This window comes from Sorex araneus, chromosome 9, assembly GCF_027595985.1.
Source record: "Sorex araneus isolate mSorAra2 chromosome 9, mSorAra2.pri, whole genome shotgun sequence".
In the NCBI taxonomy this organism is placed as follows: domain Eukaryota; kingdom Metazoa; phylum Chordata; class Mammalia; order Eulipotyphla; family Soricidae; genus Sorex; species Sorex araneus.
In genome coordinates, this window is record NC_073310.1 from 27,890,965 (window position 1) to 27,908,735 (window position 17,771).

Consider the following 17,771-nt stretch of genomic DNA (forward strand, 5'->3'; position numbering starts at 1 on the left):
TGACCCAAAAAGAAAAAAAAAATGTTTAGCACTCTGGATTCCTGCTAGGAGATCCACCCAAGGATGGAAGCCCAAATAATGGTGTATTGCTTTCTCCTTTCCTTAGCCAGTAAACTGTCGTCTTAACTTTTTAATAATATTTCTAGTCATTTTGTATGAACACAATAAGAGATATATTTAGCTTAAAGAGTGTCTCTTCCTGGGGACATACCCCAGACAACAGTCAGATTAGTCTTCCCTAATCCCAGCAATATCCTTATTCAGTTACTTTGTTTTGGGTCATAAGAGTTACTCTTAACTTTTTTACTTCTTTATGGCACTTAGCTTATTCCGTTTTTATGCCAGCGTAGCTTATGGCTTGCCCTGGGTCCATCCTTGTCCCTTGGAGGGACCCCCATTTTGGGGTATTAGGAACTAAGGGCAACTGAGGCTTAAGTAAACATGGCAGATGCCCAGGAGTAAATATGATTTGGAGTCAGTTAACTCCCATGATACAAAAGCATAGTATTAACTGTATTCCTGTGTCTATACAAAAAAGGACATTGCACTAAAAAATAAACTATGCAGAGGACACAAAGGAAAGAGAACAGCAATATTTCACTTACGTATACAAAACCCAGAGTCCTCAGAAAAATTTGACCTTAGAAGTCACAGGGTCTGATTTGGGGATGCAATGATTAACAGATAGGGGAAGGAGAGGTTAAAGATAAATACAGAGGGCTGGGAGTGCCTGATGGAATTGGGTGTGCCTCTCGAGCACTGTGGTGGAAGTTACTCAGTAAACTTAAGCTCCCTGTGGAGAAAGGACAGGCCAGTATTACCCACACCTCGACTGTTCTAGGCTGTTTGAGTCTCGTCTGAGGGCATTTCTAAACTCGGTGCTATACAACCACAATAAGGGGCTGGTTCCCAGTCATTTCAGACCAGCTACAGTTTATCCTAAAACATTACATAGCTGAGATAACATGTGGAAACAAGTGAGCAGTCCTACTGACTAGCCCAGAAATGTTTTCTTAACAGCATTCCCATTTGTGCAGTAACACAGTCACACATCTATAAGTATTCTATGGTTATTTGGACCATAGAATTTGGACTTAACAATTAATTGATACTATATATATTGATATATAGACATATCAGTGATCTCCTTTATTTTATTTACATGTCTATTTATTTTTTGTTTGGGGGCCACACCCAGTGGTACATAGGAGTTACTCCTGGCTCTGCGCTCAGGAATTACTTCTGGTGGTGCTCATGGGACCACATGGGATGCTGGGAATCAAACCCGGGTTGGCCCACATGCAAGGCAAGTGCCCTACCCACTGTACTATCGCTCCCACCCTTAATGACATTTTAAATAAAAACTGAAACACCCTGGCAGGAAAAAAATTCAATTCCTAAGTGTTGTTAAAAAGATTTGAAGGGGGGGGGGCCGGAGCGATAGCACAGCGGGTAGGGCGTTTGCCTTGCACGCGGCTGACCCGGGTTCGATCCTCGGCATCCCATATGGTCCCCCAAGCACCGCCAGGAGTAATTCCTGAGTGCAAAGCCAGGAGTAATCCTTGAGCATCGCTGGGTGTGACCCAAAAAGCAAAAAAAAAAAAAAAAAAAGATTTGAAGGGGGCTGGAGCAATAGCACAGTGGGTAGGGCATTTGCCGTGTACGAGGCCGACATAGGTTCGATTCCCAGCATCCCATATGGTCCCCTGAGCACCACCAGGGGTGATTCCTGAGTGCATGAGCCAGGAGTGACCCCTGTGCATCGCTGGGTGTGACCCAAAAGGCAAAAAGAAAAAGATTTGAAGATTCCAGAGAGGTGGTATAGTGGTTAAGGCACATGCCTTGCAGTTGGCTGACCCCATTTTGATTACAGGCACTACAGTCTGCCCTGAGTATTACCGAAAGTACCTCAGAGCCCCCCTCCTGCCCCATTTGATACTGCCAGTTGTGGCCCTAGATGCCCCCAAACATCTCTTGGGAGGCCCAGCTAATCCCTGGCCCTGCAGGGCCCGAGCAGCATTGCACCCATGGGCATTGAATCGATGTCCTGATTGGCTGAGAATTCTTAGGCCTCCTGATCACTACTTGAGGGCGTAAGTGGACATGCTAGCCAAAAGAAAGGAGCAGATAGTGATAGTGATGAATGGTTTGTCTCTGTAATATCAACAAATGAAAGAAGAAAAGAGATTGCTTATTCCATTTGAGAGAAGTAGGTGGTTTGTTGATCATCTTATTTCCTCCAGACTTCACAGTCTACTAGAGTGACATGTCAGTGTTTAACTTGTCAAATACGCAAATCTCTGGTATATAATATTTTCATTGTGTGAGTCTCTGTGTGAAGCATAAGTCTCAGTGGGGTCACAAATTTAAAATGCGGTGTGCTATGTGTTTCTTTTCAAATATTTACTTTTCTAGTTTCATATTTTCTTCAGTAGTACAGTAAAACCTGAAAACAACTTTCATAAAAAGCCTATTCTTGTTTGGATGACAAAGCTACTTTTGGTTGGATGGCAAATTAGAAATCATATCACGCCATGCGTGATCCCTGAGCACAGAGCCAGGAGTAAGTCCTGAGCAATAAATAAAATAGCAGAAAATATTTATACTGAATCATAGCTCACTGATTGATGACAACCAAATATCTGGCAGTAGAAAATATTTGAGTGAATTACAATGCATACACTCAATGGTATATTATACAATCACTGTCACTGTTGATCACTGTCATCCTGTTGCTCATCGATTTGTTCGAGCGGGCACCAGTAACGTCTCTCATTGAGAGACTTATTGTTACTGTTTTTGGCATATCCAATACACACGGGTAGCTTGCCAGGCTCTGCCGCGCGGGCTCGATACTCAGTAGCTTGCCAGGCTCTCCGAGAGGGGTGGAGGAATCGAACTCGGGTCGACTGCATGAAAGGCGAAAGCCCAACCGCTGTGCTATCGCTCCAGCCAATATTATACATACATTTTAAAAAATAATGTTTTTTATGCAGACTTGATCATTAACTGCATTACGTTGCAGGAGTGAGGGGAACCAGGTTTGCTAAAGTTAACTGCAGTGATACAGCTGTATTAACTTCAGATGCTACTGAAGTTTCTATCCATCCTATGTAGTAGAAATGATTTTTGTTGGTTTTTTATTTTGCTGTAGATAGTGGTTGCATAGGAAATTGTTTTCCCATACTGAGAAATGACAGATAGCAGCACAGCATATAAAATTGTCTAGAGTCATTGTAATTGTTTTTTCAGACCTACCTGGAAAAAGAGAATTAAAAAACAGACACAAGAATACTAGCAATGGTGTGGTAGAGTGGTGAATTAAATTTTTTAACTGATGTGTCTTAGAAGTAAAAACTTTCTTTAAAAACTTACTTACAACCCTGGTTGGCAATAATAAAGCAATTGACACACCATTTATCTTTCCACAAAGAGCTTTGAAGGTACCATTGTGTGGGAGAGCCAAGATCTCCAAGGCCTGCCAGCAAGAAATCTCCACAAAGTGACAGTCAATGACGGAGGGGGAGTCCTGAGAGTCGTTACTGTAAGCCATCCTTTCTGGAAAGTTATTTGGCATACCTTAGCGTGTCTTAACATATGTTTGTTTTTAAATGTACTTCTCCACTAACCCAGGCAGTATAGAACAATGAATCTTCTGTGGTTAAGGCACTTGCCTAGCTTGCAACGGATCCTGGTTCACTAACCCATATGATCTCTGAGCACAAAGTCAGTAATAGCCCCTTCCCCCAGCACCAGCAAAGGAAAGAACATGTGATCCTTTGTAAGTCTGAGTTCTGAACCCTATATGAACTACTGTGTGTACCTGATCTTTAATATTGTAATTCGACAACAAAAGTCGAATACTGATCCTGTTCTGACAGTGTAGTACACCAGCATCTTAGATGAATTTTTCTAACAAAATAGAACCAAAGAACTAAAGTAGAATATTGATATCATTCTAATAGTGCAGTATACTAGCATCTTAGATGAATTTATCTGCTGTGGAGTCATATTGTACTTTTTTCACAAAGTAAATTTTGAACTATAAGAAATGTATTTTTAGCAATGAAACTGAGTGCCTGTATTTCATCCCAGGCTGGAGAGGGTGCTTTGCCTCATGAGTTCATGGAAGGCGTGGAGGGAGTTGCAGGTGGTTTTATTTATACTATTCAGGGTAAGTCAATGTGGTGAAAGCTGAAAAACATGCTAAATCTCACGTACCTAATCTTAATCTGTATTTTGACATAACTGGTGATTTTACCAGTTAATTTTTTTGGGGGGTCGTAAATAGAATATCACTTGGATCAGGGAAATAGTTCAAGGAGGGGAAGGCTCCAGGGGGATCCCTGAGGACCAGGTATACTAACACTCCTGTTGGCACAAGTACCTGGCTCATACTTAACCATCAGACCTGACACCTCTGGGCTGGATGTCGCCAGGAGTCGCTCTGGGTTCCTTGGCACCAGTAGGGAAGCCCGCACAGAATAATAGTCTCAAAGTCTTTTAATTAAGTCGTTTTCCACATGTTCAAAGTTCCGCAACCATTCCCACTCATTCCAGACCACTTCTGTTGCTCCACAGGGAAACCCTGTACCCATTAACAGTCCCTTACTGGCCCTGTCCTCCACCCAGCCACTCACTCGCCTATTCACTGTATCTTCTACCTTTTCTGGAGTCTTGATCCTGTTACATTAAGTCAAGTGTCTGTTCTTTATGCCAGGACTGTACTGTAATGATTATCTATAACTTTGTTTTGTGGTGTTGGGGAGAGGTCTCTCAAGGGGTACTGGGGGGGCCCTGAGGCCACTCCCTGTGATTCTGGACCAACCAGGCCAGTAGTCCTTGGTCAGGACCTGACAATGTAGTGCCAGTCAGGCTCTGTGGTGCCAGGGATTAGCCGGGCTTGGGGAGTCTCCCGGGCCACATCCATTCGTGCTCCACGATCAAACTGGGGTCAGCCACGTGTCAGGCATCCGCCTTAATCCTGGAACTTTTCCTCTCTGGCTTGGTTGTGTCAATTTGTAGCAAAATCTCAATTCAGGAATTGTGAGTCCTCCAGCTTTTGTCATTTGCAAAATACTGTTTGACTATTCTAGAGCCTTTGCATTTTTATTTAAGAAAAGGCTTGTGGGGTCACAGATAGTACCAGAGATAAGGCATTTATGATTCCCCTGAGCATTGCCAGGGGTCCCTCCTGAGCACCACTGAGTAGCACTGTAGCACTGTCATCCCTTTGTTCATTTATTTGCTCAAGCGGGCACCAGTAACACCTCCATTGTGAGACTTGTTGTTACTGTTTTGGGCATATCAGACATGCCACGGGTAGCTTGCCAGGCTCTGCCGTGCGGGTGGGATACTCTCGGTAGCTTGTAAAAGTGAAAGAGAGAATAAAAAAGAAGCAGCTTGTCTTCCGAGTCCCTGAGTTCAGTCCTAGCATCTCGTAGCCTTGGAGCACCACTGACTGCAGTCCAGGGGGCTCCCAGCTCTGCTGAGCCTGAACTGCCTTCCACAGCCGAGTTGAGCACTACATGGGAAGCCCAGAAATAAATAAGTCAGAGAATCAGCTTGCCTATTTCTTATAAGAAACCTCTGCAGCAGCTGTTTAAATCCCAGCACTGTATCTGGTATGGCCCCCAAGCACAAAGCCAGAACTGCCCCCCTCACCCCCTAAAACAGAGATTTAAGATTTGGGGATGCAGGGGCTGGAGCGATAGCACAGCGGGTAGGGCATTTGCCTTGCACTCGGCCAACCCGGGTTCAAATCCCAGCATCCCATGTGGTCCCCTGAGCACCACCAGGAGTAATTCCTGAGTGCAGAGCCAGGAGTAACCCCTGTGCATCGCCAGGTGTGACCCAAAAAGCAAAAAAAAAAAAAAAAAAGATTTGGGGATGCAGAGCCAGAGAGGTAGTACAAAGGGCGACCTAACCTAACCCTAACCCTAAAATAGAGATTCACCTATTCACCTATTCCCACCCACATGCTATGCCGGTGGGAGGCGCAGATTCAATCTCGGCTATAACCTGACCCTCAAAGCAATAGGCCAGGAGGAGTCCTTGTCGTCCCCCCCCATCCCACGCACTGCTAGGTGTGGCCCAAACGCCAAGGAAAGAAAAACCACTTAATTCTAGCTCAGATATTTGGACGGGGAGAGGTCCCGGGGATCGTACCTAAGATCTCTTATGTGTAAATCAAGTACTCTGCTGCTGAGCTACATCCCTAGCTCCCAGGCCTGAGATTTTTCATATGAGATCATCTGCCAAGGAGGGTACCACTTGCTTAACTCACAAGAGGGCAGGTAATGATTCAGCTCTTGTGAGAACTCAGGAAAGGAGAGCAGGTCAGTTTCCTAAAGCAGCTTACTCTAGGGATGAGGCGTAGGTGCATAACACACCATCTGACTCTGTCTCGCAGATTTCCTTCTTTGCCAGTTAATTCAAGTCTTGCTTCCTGAAGAACAGGTTAGTGCCAAAAGTCTTCAAGTGGCAGAGTCAGAAATCCCCTCCTTTTTTTGTCTTTCCATATGCAGTTACAAAGGACAGAATGTTGAATCACTGTTTAGCTTCATTTCCCTGCTTCTGAGTCACCCACTTATTATTTTTAGAAAGTTTCTTTAATTTGAGACTTGAGAAATTCTGCCCCAGTGAAATTATTTCTACCTAATTAGTAGGATCTGTAAACAGTTCCTGCACAAATGTAACAAATGATTCATTAAGCCTATGAGATTGCAAAATAAAGCACATTAGCAACCATTTCATTATATGATAAATACATGAAAAATAGCGAATGCTATTTTTCAGCATATTGAAAGTACCCATGTTCAGCATATTGTTCGGAACTAGCAAATACTACTTTTTGTCATAATTGCTTTTTTTTAAAAAAAAATAAAGCATTACAGGGGCCAGAGAGATAGTACAAGGGCAAAGGTGCTCTGACACTGCCTGGCTCCTGAGCACTGCCAGGAGTGACTCCTGAACATCGCCAATCCCTCCTCCCAAAAAGAAAGAAAGGAACACAGATCCAGTTAATGTTTCCTGTCCCTCACATGCACCCATGTAATTAGTTCTTCTTACCTCTGTTCCTGTCCTTCACTTCTAAAAAGTAACCGTTCTGAAATTCACGTACACCCTTCTTTCTCTGTTCTCCTTTCCACGACTCATGTTGTGGACTTACATAACAAAGTCTTGATTAGAGTATTTTACAGTTGAGATCTGTGTGTTTATGTCACATCTATAAAATAGCAGTGTTTTTTGTTGTTGTTGTTTATTTGGTGAATGGGTTTGGGGGTCCTGCCCAGCACTGCTCAGGGGACCATGTGTGGGACCAGGATCCAACTATGGTCAGCTAAAGCAGTCACATGCCACACAAGTGTCTTACCTCCTGTGCCGGTTCTCTGACCCCAAGTGATATGCTCTTTTTTACATCATTTTCTTGGTGTCCCTTTAGTATGCAAGATCAGGGACGAGGGTTGGAGGTCACCAGATGAGCATATTCTTTGCATGTGGGAGGCCCAGTTTCAATCCCTCCCCACCTACAACCCAGCAGTGTTAGCCCCAACTCCCACCAGGTGTGGCTCCCCAAACCTAGAAAATAAAAATTAAAGAACAGGTGAATCTTTTATTTTGTTTTGTTTGAGGGGCCGCATCTGGCAATGCTCAGTGGTTACTCCTGGATCTGCCCTCAGGAATTACTCTTGGTGATGGGATGCCAGGGATTGATCCCGGGTCGGCAGCATGAAAGGCCAGCACCCTACCCACCGTACTATTGATCCAGCCCCCTGTTTTGTTGGAGGAGTGGTTGGATTGTGACCCACATCCAACAGTGTTTAGGCTTGCTCCTGGCTCTGTGCTCTGGATTTACTCCTGGAAGACTCCAGGTACCAGGTACAATGCCAGGAAGGAAAACTCAGCTTGTAAGGCAAGCATCCTACCCACTGTACTATAACTCCAGCCCCCAAATAAGTGAATTTTTTAGTATACTTTTATTTAGGAAAAAATGGGAGGGAGAGGGGCCGGAGCAATAGCACAGCGGGTAGGGCGTTTGCCTTGCACGCGGCCGACCCGGGTTCGATCCCCGGCATCCCATATAGTCCCCCAAGCACCGCCAGGAGTAATTCCTGAGTGTAAAGCCAGGAGTAACCCCTGAGCATCGCTGGGTGTGACCCAAAAAGCAAAAAAAAAAAAATGGGAGGGAGAGAGTGCAGCAGGTTACGTGCTAGCCTGGTCAAGCAGTCGACCTGGGTTCAAAAGCGGGTACTATCAGTTCCTTGAGGCTCCCTGAGCTTTGCCAGGAGTGATCCCAAAGCACTGGCTGGCAGAAGGAGAGGCTCGGGGGAGGAGAGGGAGGGGGGAGGGGGAGGACCCAATTTAGATTGGGCAAATCTCCAAGACAGAGATTGCCTCAGGTAAATTTTTTTAGCTGCTGCCTTCCATTATGTGAAAATTCTCAATTTAACCACTGTCTCCTAACAGGATCAATTTAGGTTGGTCTCACTTTTTCCTGTTATGATCCTTATGAACACTTAAAACATCTTTAGGGATATTATGTCTGAGTCAACTTCATGAGTTATATTATACGAATACCTTGGGCAACAGTTGTATCTTCATCAGGTTGCCCAGGAGAGAGTGTCTAATGTATGTGAAATTACAGTTCTGGGTTTTAAGTTCACAATAGTGTTTTTCTCCAACTCTCAACTTTTCCATTCCAGAAGGTGATGCTCTCTTACAAAATCTTCATTCTCGCCCTCAAAGACTTAGTGATCACATAAGGAATCTTCACGAGGAAGATGCCGCACTGAAGGAGGAAAGCAGCATCTATGATGACATTGTTTTTGTGGATGTCATTGACACTTACCGGAATGTCCCTGCAAAATTACTGAACTTCTATCGATGGTAGGCTGTAAAAAAAGTCATTAACTGAGATTTGTTATATTGCTTGATATAGAGATACTTTTTCAAAATCAAACCTACCTTAGCCCCATAAATATCTGGATCTTACTGAATCCTTGTTCTTTGTGGAACTTCCCTTCTAAAATGGTGGTATTTCTTATTTAGATTAAAACATCCATAATTTGAATTAGATTAATCTATCCCAAAAAAAGACAAAAATTGGAGTCATTCCTATGTGCCATGGTATCTAAAGTCAGTGTTACATGAAAATCAGTATGTTTTGAAATATGTTTTCATGCCCACCTTGCTATATTCATGCCCACCTAGCTTATTGACCTGTTTGTGTCTTGTACCCAGATTACTAAACTGAATTCTGTTCAACTGAACATATGCATTCTATTTCCAGTCTCTTCACCCATTTAAAAACTACTTACTCCAATTCTAAAACCTTAATATAGTGTTAAATTGAAACACTTTTAAAGCCTACTCTGATCCTTTGGTATTTCTTAGGTCTTAATTGTAATTCCTGCCTTTTAAATGGTTATAGCAATAATAACTACTATATAAGCAATAATAACTACTATATAGGTATACACATATGTGTAGTTATTAATAATTTATTTTAGCATATATGTAGTTATTAATAATTTATTTCATTATTTCCCAAAGTGGGTGACACTGCCCCATGGGGTACTAGAATGATTTGGGGAGGGGTCAGTAGCAGCCTTGGGTTCAATTGGGGCAATTCCATGTTCACATGAAAGTGGTAGATTTCTAGGCAGGCCCTAAGTCATTTTCTTGAAAGTGGGGCTGTGTTGGCTAAAGAAGTTTGGGGTCCTCTGCTTAGTTACTGAAATACTCTGTTGTTGCAGTAACTCTTGTAATACCCTGATAATGTCTACTCTGTAGGATTAAAAACCTTTAACTGTATCTGTCTAGACTATGCCTATAAAATATAGTCACTGATTTTAAAACTTATCAGTGAGATTGTTTCCAGGTCTGTCTGCTTTCTGTGTCTTGAGCAGTGGAAATAAATCGAGTGATTTATAGCTAAAATTCCCTGATCCTGAGAGGTAGTCTAATTAGTGACAGGTAATGTTTCAAAGCAGGAGACAAGTTCATGTAACTTTGATATTCTCTTATAGCTAAAGGGTAGCTCGCTACAAATAAAGTTGGAAGGCCAGATAGTACAGTGGGTAGGGTGTTTGCCTTGCACACAGCCAGTGTGAAATACCAGGTATTTCATATCATCCCCCCAAACCCCTACAGGAATGATCCCTGAGCACCATTGGGGTAAACTAAAAAATAAACAGAGTTGGAAATTACTGTATTGACCTTCTAACAACACTATGTTTTAGGGCCCGGCTTCCCTGTCCACTGTCCACACTGTCTCCTTGTTCATCTTCTTTACTCAATTAATTCATTAGTGGCCTCAATGTCCTGCATCACAAAAAGTTCTTAAAAAAGAAATACTCTGAAACTTTATGCTCTCAATTTAGGTTTATACTGTTTGGTGTGTACCCATTGTTAAATTTACTGTTTTTTGACCGATTGTAACTTTCTCCGTATTTCTTTCATTCCTCTTTCTGTCATTTGACTCCTTCCCCAGCAATATTGGTTTTTCAACAAAGATGTGCAAGAATTGTCAATGGGAAATGAAAGAATCCATTTTCTTTCTAATTGTCATTACATACATTTTTTTTAAGTCCATACTAATGAAATCACCTTCCTGTGCCTTCCAAAATTTTATTTACAATAGTTTAATTGTTGGAAAGTATTTCAGAGGGGGGAATATATTTTAAGGTTTGACTCGGTTTCTTTGACAACCACAGCCATCTCCTGAGCGCCGTAGAGTGTAGAAGACACTTTGTTGTCCAACAGTGCGCTGAGTGAGAGGCGGGTACGAGTCCTGTCCTCTCCATCGGGCTTCCTTCCTGAGAAATTTGGCAGCCTACCTGGAGCAGTACCTAAGCATGTGTTTCATCATATGTCCTTTAAAGTCAGCTTGGCACTTCTCTGTTATGCCATTTAGTGAAAATCAAATAAGAAACGTAATAGTAATACAAATAGTAACGTTCTGGTAGAGTAAAATTTCTCAATATTGGAGAAATAAGACACTGGGGGGAGTATGTAGGTAGGATAGTGACATTTCAGTTAAAAATGTTAGCGATGTCAACACACTGGTACTGCTTTGCTTCCTTGTCTGGACAGAGTGACTTTCATATTGTTGTTTTTTCCAACAGGACTGTGGAAACAGCCAGCTTTGATTTATTGCTAAAGACCGATGACGACTGTTATATTGACATAGAAGCTATATTTAATAGAATTGCCCACAGGAATCTAGATGGGCCGAACTTTTGGTGGGGAAAGTAAGTTAAATATTGTTAGCTTATTGGCATTCTTGTATCTGATAAAAATGTGATTAGTTTAGAATGAAGTGTATAAGTCATTTTTATAAGAAAATGTGGCTGGGGCTGGAGCCATAGCACAGTGGGTAGGGCGTTTGCCTTGCACGCGGCCAACCCAGATTTGATTCCCAGCATCCCATATGGTTCCCTGAGCACCGCCAGGAGTAATTCCTGAGTGCAGAGCCAGGAGTGACCCCTGTGCATCGCCGGGTGTGACCCAAAAAGAAAAAAAAAAAAGAAAATGAGGCTGAGGGCCAGGGATGTGGGAGGTCCAAGTTCAATCCCCAGCACCACACTGTCCCCCAGAACACTGCCAGGAGCAAACCCCAAGCACTCCCAGGTGTAGCCCCAAAACAACAACAACAACCAAAAAAACATGATTGAAATAGGAAATTTCCCTGTTTGGCTCGTGGTTACTGGATTTTATTAATCTGAAATTAGAATGGGAAAAAACTCCTTGCTCCTTGAAATGAAAAGCCTCAGGCTGATTAAATGAAGGGAAATTATGTGGCTTTTATCCTTATGCCCCAGAAGTATGTGGTACTCAGATAAGAAGCTGTTGGTACATTTTTTATGTTAGAATAAATTTGGTATACTTCAGAAACTATTTTCTGTGTTTCTTCAGGAGTACAGTAAGGAAACGCAATTTTTTTTAAGTAGATACACACAGGATGGTCTAGTATTTTCTATTCAAAAACTTGGCAAATGCATTTCAAGGGGATATAATAAACTGGTCATATTTAAAACAATTCTTCCTTTGGTCTAAAAGAATATTTTCTCATTTTACCCTTGCTTCTACAGATTTTTTTTGTGTGTGTTATAACAAAGGAGTCAAGGGGGCTGGAGCAGTAACACAGCGGGTAGGGTGTTTGCCTTGCACAAGGCCGACCCGGGTTCGATTCCTAGCATCCCATAAGGTCCCCTGAGCACCAGCAGGGGAATTCCTGAGTGCAGAGCCACGAGTGACCCCTGTGAATCGCCAGATGTGACCCAAAAAGCAAAAAAAAAAAACCCACCATAACAAAGAAGTCAAGCCTAATAGTGATAAGATATGTGTCAGACCAGTACAAAGACGCCCATTCTCTTGACTCTCAGTTTCAGGTTGAACTGGGCTGTTGACCGAACTGGGAAGTGGCAGGAGCTGGAGTACCCTAGTCCTGCTTACCCGGCCTTTGCGTGTGGGTCCGGTTATGTGATCTCCAGGGACATCGTCTACTGGCTGGCCAGAAACTCAGGGAGATTAAAGACCTATCAGGTAATTAATGATTTTTTTTTTTCCTAGAAGAACACTAATCAAACCCAGTGTTCAGCAGAGTATTGTATCACTGAGAGCAGAGCCAGCATTACCTTGTAGGCAAGTACGTTACTCTTTCTGTCCAGGAAACACTCTGTAAAGGACAGGGACAGACTCTTTGACCCAAATCTTGGCTCTGAATCCTATCTCTAAATAACTGGGGCTTACTATGTTTTCAGCCTGTTAGTGCCTTGAGAAATATAAAGATTTCTGTGCATCAAAGGAAGACGAAAGAAAGTGCTTTTTGTGTGTGTGAATGGGAGGGGATTCTGAGGATAGAACCCAGGGCCTCACACATGTAGGCCAAGTGTTGTACCATGGGGCCACACCCAAGGGCCATAAATGCTCTCTTTATACTAATTCTGATGAGTATTGGTAAACAACTCTCCACAGGTATTAGAACTACCAAATCATTCATACTATTAGTGCTGGAGGCTTATGGTCCACAAGAGTGGGCTGGCAAGTCTCTGAGATTCAGTCTTTTCCTGTTGTGGTATGTGTGTGCGCCACTAGCTGATACTTTTGTATTAGTATTGATACATGTTTTGTACTTCATAGTAGAATATTTGCAAAATCAAGTTGAAAAATTATCAATGGGAGGATCTAGAATTATCTTTACAAATAAAGTTGCATTCATTTAAATGTTTGCATTTTAATTTTATGTGGCATATATAGGGTGAAGATGTTAGTATGGGCATTTGGATGGCAGCCATAGGACCTAAGAGGTACCAGGTAAGCACGTCTGAGAAGGGCTGGCCACAGGTATTTTCTCAAACTATCTACCAAATCTTGGGGGAAAACAGTGCATCTTTAGATCTAGCATTATATATGTTTATTATATATGTTTTACTTTGATCCACACAGATATCAGAGTTTAGTTCTTAGTCATCACCTAGGTTCTCTCTCACGCAATACTTTTCTGGCTTTAAACAAAATGGAAATGTTTTGGATGAAAGTTCTCCTATGCACAAGAAAGAATTAGCTTTTAATACATTTAATCAGAAATTCTTTGCACTTTAAAACTTAAGTTTCCAAGGACCCTGCATGTCTTGACTACACAAATAACCTGAATTGTGATATTGTAAGAAATCTTTAAAAGCACCCAGTGTTTTAAAAGTGTATTGCTGAGTCAGGAAAAACAATGAAGGAAGATGAGAAATGCAAAGTAGGATTGTAGTGAGGAAAACAAGCACAAATCTGGTCTTTTCAAAGCTCTCTCTGGAATTCTTGGTTCTTGTAAGGTGTAGGGAACAGAGGAACGTGCAGTGCCTGCTGAGTGGGCCCAGATCCACCTTCATTCCAGAAGGGCAAGAGGGATAGTAGAGAGGATAGGGGTTTTGCATTGCACATGGTTGGCCCAGGTTTGACTCCCAGCATCCCATAAGGTCCCCTGAGCACCACGGGGTGTTGCCCAAAAGCCAAAAAAAAAAAACAAAAAAAACCTAAAAATAACCACTAAACCAAAACACTTATTCCAAAAGAGAACAGAAATAACATGCATCAGCTTGGTCCTCTCATCTTTGATTATTTAACATTGAATATGATTAATTTTATTGATCTAGTAATGCTAATAGCTCATCTTCGCAGACCTTAATTTGTATTGTTTCAGCAGACTATTGAAAGTTTGGAAATGCACGCCTACAGAGAGTGTTTGCATTTTTTCTGCCATGCACCCTAAGGGCATTAATCATGAATACTTAAAATTTCCAGCTTGGGAGTTGGGTGTCTGCTGAGTGTGACCCCAGTTGCATACCACCTATGTGTGGGCTCTAGTCCCAGGTGCTCGGGAAAGAACCTCTTCCATACCACCGAGGGTCAGGACTGAGACCAGCCTGCTCTCCACGGCTCTATTTCCTTAATACCTCCCCCACAAGCCCTCACCCCTCCGAGACTCGCCCCTTAGGGATCCCAGCCTTCTGTGGGAGTCTCAGGCCAGTCTGGACATGGCCTTTCAAAACTCAGCAGAGGGGCCGGAGTGATAATACAGCACGTGGGGCATTTGCCTTGCTCAAGCCCAACGAAGATTTGATCCTCAGCACCTCATATGGTCCCCTGAGCCTGCCAGGAGTGATGCCTGAACACGGCTGGGTGCGGCCCAGGAAACAAAACCCAGTAGAACCTTCAAGGGACATATTTCAGTCCAGCACCTTCTACTCGCCAGCTTTTCTTTGCCTTCAGGTTGGCTCTGCTTTCATAGAGCTTCTACTATATCCAGAAATTTTGTGTCCCCTTACTGAATTTTTTTTCTATATCTGTATTCTGTTCTTTTTACTGGAAACTAGTAGCTCGTTTGTGTGCCTGCAAAGTTGGCCAGTGTCATTTTTAAGAACTTGGCTCGAGTCATTTTAAACTCGGGGGTTAAACAGCACTGACAGGATTCCCAGCGCTGTTACCCAGAGCCCGTGACTGTACTGTTTCAATTACTCATTTCTTAAAGAAAAATAATCCCTATCCCAAAGAGTTTCTGTGAGAGTATTTGTTTATAAAATATTTGGTACAGTCACTGCACTGTAGCACTGTCATCCCATTGTTCATCGATTTGCTCGAGTGGGCACCAATAACATCTCCATTGTGAGACTTGTTGTTACTGTTTTTGGCATATTGAATACGCCACGAGTAGCTTGCCAGGCTCTGCCGTGCGGGCAGGATACTAGGTAGCTTGCCAGGCTCTCCAAGAGGGACAGAGGAATCAAACCCGGGTCGGCTGCATGCAAGGCAAATGCCCTACCCGCTGTGCTATCACTCCAGCCCATTGGTCCAGTACCCAGAATATTGTTAACTACTTCTGTCCTTCTCCTAATAGCAAATAGCAAGCCTCCATTTGTGAATTCTAAGCTTCCTCATTTCTTTAGAACTCCTTCTAAACTACCCTTCAGCGCACACACTGTGCTGTTTCTGAAACCACTGGCCATAAGGGCAGCAGGCTGGGTGCCTTCCCGCCTTCCCTACTCCCCTAGAACCGCCAGTGATTCACATATAGGATTGCCATTGGATAATCACGGCTCCGTTTAGAATATAGAAGCTGTCTGTCTGCTTGCTTTCTCCCTCTCTCTCTACTGTTCCCCTGCTCCCAAATCAGCTTTTGTTTTGTTTTTTTTACCAGGACAGCCTCTGGCTGTGTGAGAAGACTTGTGAAACAGGAATGTTGTCTTCGCCTCAGTATTCTCCACAGGAACTAACAGAACTGTGGAAACTGAAGGAATCCTGTGGCGATCCTTGTCAGTGTGAAGCAAGATAATGATTTTAATTTGTAGTGTTTAAAGATCAGGGTAGGCAAATAATAGTCTGGATATAAATCTGAAGAAAACCCAGGGATTGACAGCAGAACATATGTGATGGTAGTTCTAGACTGGCTCTTTCACCTGAATGATACAGTAGCATAAGAAAATTTATTTATATATTGGAGAATACTTTTTAAATACCAAATTCATTATAAAAGAAATTATTTCTCAATACTGATGCATTGTTCCTAGGTAAATCATTACCTATTATTTTTATTAAAATTTGTCCTAGTTGGAAATCTTTAGATTTGAAACAACCAGAATTATAGAATTGTTTGTATAACATTATTAAGGGCCAAAATGGACTCATAGAAATGATATGTGGCATATATAGGGATATATACCAAAGTATGGGATTTCTGGAGATAACGTCAAATTTGATAGCTCTCAGTTGTAGATCTTGGTTTTAAAGTTTTAAATCTACCAATACCTAAACTTTCCTTTGCTATTTAACAGAAATCCTGTTGGTCACAGTTTAGTGGCCTCTTTTTTAAAAGTCTGAGGGGTTGTGGCTCAGTATATGAGAAGCCCTGGGTTCATTCAGTCTTAATGCTACAAAAATAAAATATATTTTGAAGTGCTGAATATAAGTAAAATCACATACTCTCAGGGTTTTAGTGCCATAGGGAAAGATATTCCATGTAGTTGACACTGAAATTTCAATCAGAGCTGGTAATCGTCTATAGAAGAATATATGCTCGGTTTAGGTATAACTATAGGGAAAAGCATGTAATTAATTTTTATAAGTACTCAAAAATAGTAACTGAGCAGAGAGATCATAATTTATCTTATATACACTAGAGGATGTGCCTCTCTGAGTTTAAGGAACATTTCCCCCAAATGACCAACCAAATCACACTTAGTAACCTTTAAACTAGTATTATCAATAGAAAATTCCATTAAAACTGGTCCTATGCCAGACCTTCACTGCATTCAGATTTAATAGACTAGAGAGGTTATAGTTAATATTTAAACCTGCACACAATGAAATGCAGTCATAAATCATACAGTTAATAGAAAATAAAATCAGGAAATCATTAGTAGTTTGAAATCCTTTATTATTGCTATTTATATACATACCTAGAAATGGTTTATTCCCAACAAAATATATGGCCTTTTCTTTACATAAGGCAAGATGTAAATCCTCAGTATTTTGACCAGATTATTATCCTAATCAATCATGTATTTTCACTGAATCCCAATCATGATAAATTTAGTTTTTGAATTGTCTTAGTTGGCTATTACCATCGCACTAAAAGGCAATCTCCATTTTCCACAGAGTAATAATTTAATGAGTTTTGGTTATTTTCTAGTTCAATCTCTTTGCCCGGCATCTAAAATCAGAACAAAGGGGGAACAGGTGATTAAAATAAATCTAACAAAGGCTCTCAGAATTAGAGGTTTCTACTACTATGAAAAAATAGGATGTTCCTATTTAGGACATTCCTATTTAGTATGACTTGGTAGGTTATTTGGGGGATCTGGGAGCATTTTTACTATTAATTTATAAGGAAAAAACACCCTGAGCATTCCCAGACCCCCCAAAAAAAGAATCAACTCATACCAAAATGTCCTACTTTCAGGTAGCAGGGGAACTCGTATATTATCACACACAAACAACAGAGATGTATGGTCTCCTTTTAGAATCAGTGTTATATAGAGAGAAATTCGTGACATCATACTGTGGAGAACTAAGCATGACTTCATGTTTTGCTGGGCAACTTACTTTGGGAGTCTCATAGGACAACAAAAGTTTTGATACAGGAACTTTGAGAAGACGTGACAGCAATCCTTTCACCTTTTGAATTGTCATGAATTCTATCGAAGAAAAAAAAACATCAGTTCTCTTAAATGACAAAACTACAACTGTAATGACAGATGTAACTGTCTTTTATAGTTTCA

At 41.8% G+C, this 17,771-nt stretch overlaps 2 protein-coding genes and 1 non-coding gene across 7 annotated transcripts in view; 2 read left to right on the plus strand and 1 right to left on the minus strand.

The window, feature by feature from the left end:
* The window catches only part of B3GALNT2 (beta-1,3-N-acetylgalactosaminyltransferase 2), a 62,345-nt gene that overhangs the window by 26,898 nt on the left and 17,676 nt on the right, over window positions 1-17,771 (plus strand). For 2 of the 4 annotated variants that reach the window (XM_055146711.1, XM_055146712.1), the window contains exons 6-11: window positions 3,434-3,544; window positions 4,096-4,174; window positions 8,706-8,889; window positions 11,130-11,255; window positions 12,390-12,549; window positions 13,264-13,320. In XM_055146711.1, coding sequence (XP_055002686.1) covers window positions 3,434-3,544; window positions 4,096-4,174; window positions 8,706-8,889; window positions 11,130-11,255; window positions 12,390-12,549; window positions 13,264-13,320 — 717 coding nt within the window. Of the gene's footprint in view, window positions 1-3,433; window positions 3,545-4,095; window positions 4,175-8,705; window positions 8,890-11,129; window positions 11,256-12,389; window positions 12,550-13,263; window positions 13,321-15,691; window positions 15,807-17,771 lie in introns of those variants that run through there. The other 2 variants (XM_055146710.1, XR_008631378.1) reach the window with 2 other exon arrangements.
* Window positions 2,991-3,119, plus strand: LOC129399009 (small nucleolar RNA SNORA66). The gene has a single exon (XR_008626858.1). It is a non-coding gene; the product is annotated as a small nucleolar RNA SNORA66 (small nucleolar RNA).
* The window catches only part of TBCE (tubulin folding cofactor E), a 64,333-nt gene continuing 62,393 nt past the window's right edge, over window positions 15,832-17,771 (minus strand). The window contains exons 16-17 of one of the 2 annotated variants that reach the window (XM_055146714.1): window positions 17,596-17,687; window positions 15,832-17,203 (exon numbers count right to left, since the gene is read on the minus strand). In XM_055146714.1, the coding sequence (XP_055002689.1) occupies window positions 17,111-17,203; window positions 17,596-17,687 (185 nt within the window). In that variant the 3' untranslated portion in view covers window positions 15,832-17,110. Of the gene's footprint in view, window positions 17,688-17,771 lie in introns of both variants that reach the window. The other variant, XM_055146713.1, reaches the window with a different exon arrangement.